This window comes from Apostichopus japonicus, chromosome 11 (genome assembly GCF_037975245.1).
Source record: "Apostichopus japonicus isolate 1M-3 chromosome 11, ASM3797524v1, whole genome shotgun sequence".
Taxonomy (NCBI): domain Eukaryota; kingdom Metazoa; phylum Echinodermata; class Holothuroidea; order Aspidochirotida; family Stichopodidae; genus Apostichopus; species Apostichopus japonicus.
Window position 1 is genome coordinate 9,412,907 of NC_092571.1, and position 10,016 is coordinate 9,422,922.

General features: G+C 38.1%; 1 protein-coding gene across 6 annotated transcripts; it reads left to right on the forward strand.

Moving 5' to 3' along the window:
• The first annotated feature begins 4,942 nt into the window (after window positions 1–4,942).
• Window positions 4,943–9,812, forward strand: LOC139976167 (uronyl 2-sulfotransferase-like). 6 transcript variants are annotated; one of them, XM_071984651.1, is made up of 4 exons: window positions 4,943–5,152; window positions 6,501–6,826; window positions 7,386–7,469; window positions 8,230–9,812. In XM_071984651.1, exon 4 carries the CDS (start codon window positions 8,375–8,377, stop codon window positions 9,359–9,361), a length of 987 nt encoding a protein of 328 aa, XP_071840752.1. In that variant the 5' UTR covers window positions 4,943–5,152; window positions 6,501–6,826; window positions 7,386–7,469; window positions 8,230–8,374; the 3' UTR covers window positions 9,362–9,812. The 6 variants fall into 6 exon arrangements, with proteins under 6 accessions (XP_071840752.1, XP_071840750.1, XP_071840748.1 ...); XM_071984649.1 differs by lacking the exon at window positions 7,386–7,469 and having other exon boundaries at window positions 4,943–5,156; XM_071984647.1 differs by lacking the exon at window positions 7,386–7,469.
• The last annotated feature ends 204 nt before the right edge of the window (window positions 9,813–10,016 follow it).

Below are 10,016 nucleotides of genomic sequence, written 5' to 3' on the forward strand. Positions count from 1 at the left end.
GGAGCGCCACCATCAGTTGGCGCGGAGCGTACAAGAAATTTTTGGTTGTACAAACCCCTCAGATGGCTGGAAACGGCCCTTCCCGAGTGTACATTCTGGTTCCCTGGCCTCTTGCTAACTTGAGACACCTAAATTTTTATGTAGAAAAAGGGCACATTTTTAACCTGAGGAAAAGTGGGGGGCACGTGCCCCCTGTGCCCCCTCGGTTCCGCCGCCCTTGTTGAAGTATACTTAAGTACGCTTTTTCCATAATCTTCTGTATTTGTCGTTGTAGGAATTTGACCAATTAGAGAGTTGGCGGATTGAACAAACAACACATTAAGGAAATTATCACATGCACTATGAACAATCTCTCGCCGGATATATCGGTAGGTATGTTTACTCTTTGAATATTCTCCTTCATTTTATTTAATAAAGCTGAAATTAATGGAGAGCCAAAAATATATATATACAGGTGCGTATCCAGGGGGGGCGTTGGGGGCGCGCGCCCCCCGGGTAAGGAAAAGAGGAGCGAAAAAAACAGAAGAAAAAAGGGAAAAGGAGGGGGAAAAAAGAAAAGGAGGAGAGAAAGGAAAGGAAAAGAAAAAGAAAAAAGAGGGAAAAAGGAGAAAGGAGGGAGTAGAAGATAGCCAAGACCTCGGGAAGAGAAAGAGGAACAGTCATAGTTAAAGCGCTGATCCCAATTATATACACAGGGTAGCCAGTGACAGATCAAGGATTACGGAGGGGGTGTGCGCCTCACCCTACCCCTTACACCGACAACTCCATTTTTGACGTTTCCATTTTTCCTCTCTCACTAATGTATCTATATAAATACTATATATGGTCTATCATAACGCGCGTGTGTGTATGGAAGCCTTAAACAATTGTACAAATTGTAGTACAATTGTGCTATATGGAACCAACTGTGGCTGGTCTTGAACTCGACCGAGTCGTCGGGGAACATGACGCATTTCGGGAAGGGGCGACCGCCCCCCCCCCCCGAGCAAATTTTCTTTATGACATCGCTAGTAATTTCAAAATAGACAATGCTTAGATGCAGCTTACAAGGCCTGGGAAGTGTCATTTCCAGCGATCTGAGAGGCATTTTCGGCCAAAATTTTTCTTGTACGCTTCGCGCCAACCCATGGTGGCGCTTCGCTTAGATAGTTTGCCTACAGGCTTCGCCCCTCCCTTGGCAATTACTCGCTACACGCCTGTTCGAATTTGTAAAGCAAAGAGCAGATATAACATCACATCAGTGAGCATTGAAATGCATGTTCCACATGAACAGCCTCAAAAAAACTGTCTATGTGTGTAGTCATAGGCGTAGGAGCCTAATTGGATTTGGGGCTGTAACGACTTGCCCGAAAAAAAGCCGAAATTTTTTGCGCGCTTTGCGCGCGTTCAACATATCGATGCCAATATCATATAAGCAAGCATCGCTCATTACATTGCATGGCATAGTGTACCGCACGGTCCGTGAAAGTTGCACAGTATACCGCCGGATGCTAATGTAAACAACCAAATGTCTTATGTAGATGGAGAAAAAGCATACAGATCCATTTATGTCAAAACTCTCTTTTACAGTAGTAATGTCGGCCAAGCTTAGAACTTTATTTTAATTACCAAGGAGATAATTTTTAAGCTATTCATTGCTATTTATTTTTCTTTCAGTAGGTGCCCGAAAAAATGGTTGCGGGGGGGGGGGGGCTGCAGCCCCAGCCTCCTACGGGACCTACGCCTATGTGTGTAGTGTTCGGTTTCGATATACCTGATATCGGAAATATCTGGTATTTATCATTTCCTTCAACCAAGTTTTATAATAGCCATTATAAGAGGTTTAACATTTGTACACCAATAATTAACTGTGTCTGAATTTTCGAAAATTTCCTCACCAACATTCTTCATCATACTTTCTTCTACTCGTGCAATATTGACCTGTCTATTAGGGGTTGAAGGAGGTTTTTCTATATTGTTTGTCCACACTGGCGGATCCAAGGGGGGCAAAGCGGGGGCCATGGCCCCCCAAAGGTGAGCCAAAAAGTGTTTCCGAACATCCGCTAAATCATATGATTGGAAATTAACAAAATCGAGAGGAATAGCAGTGGTAGACTAGTCTAAACCTTTTCGTTTTCTGGTTTAAAATTAAATACAGAGCTCCCAACTGACCCGCAATTCGCGGGAATTAGACCCGCATTCTAACACCCAAACCGGCTGACCCGCACAAGCGTCCGAAAAAACCGCATTGTAATTGTCAAGTATACATAAAAAAATTTGCATCAAATTTTGACTTAGCAACCATCATTTCTTTAGCATTTAGCATAATAGAGTATAAAACCTCCTTTACAGCATCATTTGAACCTCAAATTAGCCTATATTTCTTTTCATTGGGGCGAGCAGCGAACATTTTCATGCCACGGGAAAGAATGAATTATCACCTATTATTCAATTTATTGATGTTACACACAAAAAACTGCATATTTCTCAGAAAATTTTGGGTGACAAAAGCCTTTCTAAGTGCCACCATTTTACATGTAGGCATCACCAGGATTCCAAAAAAAAATCAAAAGGGGGAGGGGGACACCCCCTCCCCTTATACCCCTCCCCCAGGACGGCGATTCGTGGCATGGACCAGCATTTGCCTTCTCAAGAGTTGGGAGCTATGTAAATGTATGAGCATGAGGATTTACAGTTTAACACCATTTTTGCAGTTACAGGTTGGTACTTGGTTGTAAGAAATTTATAACCTATGAGAAATAAAATTTCTTGAGAAAGATGATCCCAACTTTGTTTCATATATATTTTAGAAAATTACACCGGGGAAACATTTTTTAGAAGTAAATTAACATCACCATTGTACACTTTTGTCGCATCAAATTGCATCTGAGGGCATTCAGCAATAGAAAATTTTCCAAAGACCCCTTTCCCTTAGACCCCTCCCCCATATCACTCTGATGCCACTTTGGCCCCTCCCAAACAAAGGCCCTGGATCCGCCAGTGGTTGTCCATAGATTGAATTTTGTGCAACATTATGGGTATGTTTTGAAGTGATTTTTATTCACGAGAAATGTGAATTTTCAAATTCTCAACAAATAATGGGCTTAAAACCTTCAAAAGTGGTGGTTTCGGATATTGTGGGCCGTGACGTAGAATCACCTAAAAAAGCAATGATCCATAGGACATGCAATGAGGTCGAACATGATGTGTGACTGGTTACAACCTTCAAAAAGGTTATAGATGGAAAAAAAAACTTTTGGGAAATACTTGGTTCTCAGGCAAAAGTGTACATCTGGTTGGTCATTTTCAAGCCCGAGAAGTGCCATTTCCGGTGATCTGGGGGGTATCAAAACCAGAAATTTTCTTGTACGCTCCGCGCCAACCGATGGTGGCGCTCCGCTTAGATGGTAATTCGCGCCCCCCGGGTTAGAAAATCCTGGATACGCGCCTGATATAAGCCTACATAAATCAAAGAAGGAAAGCACACTGCACACATATCAATATAAGCCCCACATATACTCTCTCTGTATCACACACAATTTATAATATATAATTATTTAACTTAGAAAAGATTTCGCGTATAGACACTGACTGGAAACATCATTTATGGGTTCTAACAGCAAAATTCTAGGCTCAGTTCCCCCAAGTAATTTCTAATCTCTTTCTCCTTATATTATACCTCAGGAATTTTATCTCGGAATTCCCAATGTATTTTACTTCGTGAAACAAGAGACAAACTAGCTATATAACAAGCGCGTTATCTGTAATGGACGTACAGGCAGTGTATACCTGTGTTGCGTGGGCACATTTAATCTGTAATGGACGTACATGCAGTTTTTACCTGTGTTGCGTGGGCACGTTTAATCTGTAATGGACGTACAGGCAGTTTTTACCTGTGTTGCGTGGGCACGTTTAATCTGTAATGGACGTACAGGCAGTTTTTACCTGTGTTGCGTGGGCGCGTTTAATCTGTAATGGACGTACAGACAGTGTTTACCTGTGTTGCGTGGGCGCGTTTAATCTGTAATGGACGTACAGCTGTGACCAACGAGTTTAATGAATCTGGAGAAACTATTACACAGTAAATACGCGCGTACGCGCGTACCATGTATGGAGGGTCATGTGATGTGTTCCAGGGTGGTACTAATATACTACTCTCCCTATTACGCATGATGATTTCACCCAACTAGTACGTAAATGTGTTTGCGTGCTTAGAGCAGCAGATGACACCCGTTACCTAGCAATAACCGTGCCTGTAGCCTAACGTGATAGCTATATTCCCGTCGAGCAGCATTAGGCTCTGTTCCATGGAGAATTCCGTGGTTGCACTGAACTAAACATTTCCCCACATTTCCCATTTCTACATTCACTTAGAGCAAGTAGTAATAACGTTAGGCCATATGAGACAAAGCTTGCCCCTGGAGCTGTATTAATAAGTAAGATCTATTATGTAGAAGGCCTGCCTTCATTCAAGAGAATAAAGTTGAACGTTTGCATATTAGCACTATTTCGTAGGCCTGAAGTACCAGTACCTCCTTATGCCGTTAGTTCCCATGTCCGATCCGTCTTGGTGCAAATCTTTTACGAAGTCACTAACACTATCCTCGAACTGTTACAGAGAAATATCAGTTTGGTACCACCCTGGAACACATCACATGACCCTCCATACATGGTACGCGCGCACCCAATTGACATGAATCCTCCAGATTCATTTACCTCGTTGGTACAGACAGTGTATACCTGTGTTGCGTGGGCGCGTTTAATCTGTAATGGACGTACAGACAGTTTTCACCTGTGTTGAGTGGGTCCTACTTTAATACACAGTCTCAGTAGACCTGTACATGTCTTTGAGTACAACGTCGGCACCACCAGAGCGTGGAGGATTTCACACATTTCAAGGATTTCACACAATACAAGGATTGTTAGTCAATACATATATAGCAGGGCTAAGTATGAATCATAGTTATATAGCGTAGTGTGCAGATTATACAGACCCAACTAAATCTATTATGTCTATTTGACATAGGCCTACTGTCAGTTTAACGTGTCGCATATATAGAAGAAACTATATACCGTACGAGATGTACTCATAAGGGGAACATTGTTAAAATAAAGTGTTTTACGTTACGTTATCACCAAGATAGCGTATAGCCGCGTTTCTATGAATACCTTTGTGAGTGAGTTTTTCAAGTTTTCCATGTCTTTGCTTATAATGTCAAACATCAACTTGTACCATACATTAATGTAGCCTATAACACTAACCACTTTTGTTAATAAAAATCAACCACTATAGACTGAGACCTGCGTGTAATCAATTGCTAACCATGCTTATGCAATACCGGTACTTTGTTTATGACATTAGGGGTTATTAAATAGGGGTTACCTTGCTTATTACATCAGTGGTTAATTTGCTTATAGCATTATTGTATGAATGTTATTACTTTAGTGGTAGATTTGAATTACAGTAGTTCTAAGCATTATATTAGTTGCTGAGTATATTACATTAAGTAGGTGATACAATCCTCAACATGGTCATTCTCGCTTCCACTTTTTGTTCCCAGCTGTATTACATATTGATGCTTATCGACAATTGAGTTATTGATGTCCCTATCTTATAAATACCATTCAATATTCCATCAATTCAATCAACACGTTATTGCATTGTTGTCATGAGTAAATCTAACTTTTCTATCAGAATCTGTATTTCCTTCATTTGGCTGTTTAACTCGAACTCAGTCACCTATTTATCAACGGCATCTGTGTTAATCACCGCTCGTCTAATTAAAGCAAGTTTCATTTGCTCTCTGCTTGTTTACGCAGTGTCTTAGTCATTTCGATTAAATATTACATTTGAATCAGTGAAGTTTTAGTTATTTTCATTTCATACAGTGACTAATAATATAAAAACAACAAACAATAGCACTCCACACCGTTTGTATATTTATTAGAAAAAGTGATCACAAAAGTAAAAAGTAATAATTCGACAATTTTACAATATTGTCCTTTCAATCTATTTAATTCTATTTTCAACCAATTTACCTGCTCATTTCACTTCATATGTTGATGATATCTGAAAATATAGATGTTTAGAGTGACTAGTTACAGTGGTGCTGCAATTAACACAATCGATAGGATTTTAACTATTTCATGTATAGGGATGTTCCCCTTAAATATTTTGATTTGGTTCTAAGAGTGCAGTTCTACCATGTGGTAAAAGGACATTGCAATTGTAACATGAGCTGTGGACATGACAATGGATTAGGTTCCTACTCTAGGACTTATTTTATTATTGTTATTCCAGTCAATTAACTTGAAATTGTTAAATGTCTTAAATACAGCCTTATCATCAATTCATTAATGTTATCGTTAGTAAATAAATTTAAATGTTTTGAATACATCAATTCATTCAATGTTATCGTTAGTAAAGACATTTAAATTTCTTTAATACATACATACATATCAGTCATTCGTTTAATGAATGCATTAAATGTCTATAATACATCCACATCATCAAATTTCAGAAAAACTTACTCGAGTACCGAAATCCGCGGTTAAACATTGGAATTGGTCAGTATTTGACTTACTTAGCAAATACTCGAATATACCATCCGTTGTCTGTAGGATTGGTGAATGCATGGACTAATCTGAAGAAACAACAGTTTGCCGTTTGCTTAAGCTACGGCGTATATGCTCATAGCCTCAGAGTGTACAAAGGTCCTTGTTAGGATGCTTGCATCTGTACTTCTCATGTATGTTGCAGTGTACAGCTTTCAACGAGGAGACTATCTGCCTTTGATCAATTATTATGTACTGGAACATTCTGAAACAGTTATGAATAACATCAAGGGTATGTAAATATCAAAGTGATATAATTGTTTGTGTTTCTTAAGGAAAAACTTTTATACATCAAACGGAAACGGACTTTAACCGTAACCACGACCTTACAATATGTTTTATTGAAAGGGAATGCCTTGTCATTGTCTCATATACACCGTACAACGTAACCTACAATAGTAGTGAAAACGTACTTATTCCTGGGTGCTTGGAACTAATCATTGTGCCAAGTTTTTCACTCTAATGGATACGATTTTTTCGTAACTAAGCTTGTCGACCGACAACTGACGTCTATTGGTTACACGAATATATATATATATATATATATATATATATATATATATATATATATATATATATATATATATATATATATATATATATATATATATATATAATAATAATAATAATGTTGTTTTTTTCTTTAAGGATATGGCAAGTATAGTTTCTAATGCATAATTTAAATAGTGGTGGCTTCTGCTGTGGACGTCTGATTATCTCTGGAAATGTTTTGATAGCATTTAAAGCAAATTATTATTGGTTTGATTACCATCATTTTACCAAACCTATAGCGAGCATTACTCAAACTATGATGACATTGATTGGACTAAGAGATCCTATTAATCTTTTTTAAAGGAACGAAGGTTTATCAGCGAGTAAGTATTTAAATGAATCCATGATTTTTTTTTCTGCGTTTACAAAACCTACCCAGTATATCACTCCAAATAATATTTCAATCAATCAAACTAAGAACTCTTCTATAGCTTATTTTACCAAGTAAAGATTTCCCATCCTAATGATTATTAATCATGATAATACAAAAAGTACAACATAAAATAGAACATTAATTTTTCGGTTTTTCCTTCATTGTTTGAAATGAAAGTTGACTGTATATATTCTGATTAACATTTACTTACATTATCACAAATCATTGTCATATGTCGATCGTAACATTGCTATGATTAACAATTATATCGTGGTCGATTTTATATACAAATTATTAATGACGTTATTAACGATAATTGTATGGTCAAATTCCTGTCATTGGAGGACCAACAATAAGTGCCAGGATGATACAACGATAGAGCGTATACATGTACTGTTGTAACGATATTCGCCATATATTGTAGTAGAGAAACGTATAGAGCGCATACATGTACTGTTGTAGCGTTTTAAGACTTAACATGCGTAGGGTGTAACTGTCACCACGCTCAATCTACATCATATCTCCATACACCGCCATAAGCCGTCATCGGGGTCCTGTGCAAATATCGCTGTTGGAGTTTGTTAACAATATTAGACTATGAATCAAACATCGACTCGATCATCACAGAGATGTGTTACAGGCACAGGTCTTTTCACACCTCCAAATAAAATAACTTAATTCAATTGTTTATCTCCCTTTCTTAACTTTAGAAAAGAATCTCTAGCCTACTACAACTTGGAGGTCGATCCCTTAGATTGAACACGTATCGTATGGACTGGATTTAACGTTTGTTCACCTTGTACCAATCTTGAACACACTTCCTAATTTTCGCTCTGGGGACACACCGAGGACACCATGAGGAGTCTTAATTCTGCGTATGGGGTTGCTGCATGCACCTTGTTGTTGTATTGTATCTTTAACGAACTGGACACGCGTCCATCAACTGAGTCATCCTCTTTCTCTCCCAACCCACTTCCTCGAACATCGCTTGCACGTTCTTTGTCCCTGAAGCAAGCAACTCAGAGGACAGACACGTTACTGATGTTTAATGCTCTTCCTAAGTGTGGATCCAGAACACTTTTGACGTTAGTAAAGATGAATGACGGCTATAGTGAAGGCCGCATAACGGTAAACAGCAACCTAACCAACATACCACGTGAAACTGTCTTTAATGAGGAATCCGCTAAGAATTTCCTGTCCAAGAATCTGAGAAACATACCGGTTACTAAGCCTAGTTTTGTTTACACTCATGCCAGATTCGTGGATTTAAGTGAGCACATAGGAAGACCAGTTAAGTATATCAGTGTAATTAGGGAGCCGTTTAGTCGACTTGTATCTGGTTACTACTACCGACGTCACCGTGACAAAACAGATCTTACGGACAAAGAGAAACAATGGCGTAGTACCCTGACAGACCTTTCCAATGAGACGTACGATCAATGTGTCCGTCTAAATCGTTCTGAGTGCACCGGTAAATTTACCGCAATGTCAACCATAGCACATTTTTGCGGGTCGAACCCAAAGTGCAGCACGAATGTAACTTGGGCTTTACAAAAAGCAAAATGGAACGTTGTGCATTATTTTGATGTAGTGGGTATAATGGAGGACTACACGTCATTTGTGGAGGTTGCTGAATGCATGTTCCCGAGCTTGCTGAACGGAGCACGTCAAAAGTATCGGGGCTTGCAAAAACAAACCGCCAATATGAAAACACAGGGAAAAGTATATCCATCAAATGAAACACGTCGGCTCATGACCGAGAAACTTCAGCCTGATAACGACTTTTACAACTTTGTTAAGTACCGATTTTATGAACAGAAACGGAAATCGTGTTCGGGTTAAAGATTTACTAGTCTCAAATTCATCGGTAACATAACTTGCAAGGAGCTCTTCGCGTTGTATATACCACTTTGTTATATCAACTTTTTGAAACTCGTTATTGTATTTATTATCCAAGTGGCTAAATTACCAGCAGCAGTGATACGATCGTTGTTGTTGAATTCTATTGTTTGGTACCCTGCTGTGTGCAAAACGGTCAACAGGACAGTTTATTTTAGGGTTAATTTAATTCACAGGGTAAACGATCATCAATATATATTAACCATAATATTATCACTTTCTAAGGTATGTGAAGATTAGACTGACTCTCCGAATTATATATCAGACATCGAGGTATTCTCAAAGTAGAAATGACCCTTAACTCAGAGTCTCAGAGAGTGACAGAGTCCTATATATGTGTTATATACTCTCTCTCCACCCCCCTCTCTCTCTCTCTCTATATATATATATACATAATATATATATATATATATATATATATATATATATGTATATGTATATATATATATATATATATATATATATATATATGTATATCTATATATATATATATATATATATATATATATATATATATATATATATATATATATATATATATATATATAGATATAGATATAGATAGAAAGGATTAAACTATTGATGGTTAAAGTGTAAG

Excerpts from the sequence above, each read along its gene's own strand:
- LOC139976167 (XM_071984649.1), top strand. The coding sequence starts at position 8,375 with ATGAGGAGTCTTAATTCTGCGTATGGGGTTGCTGCATGCACCTTGTTG.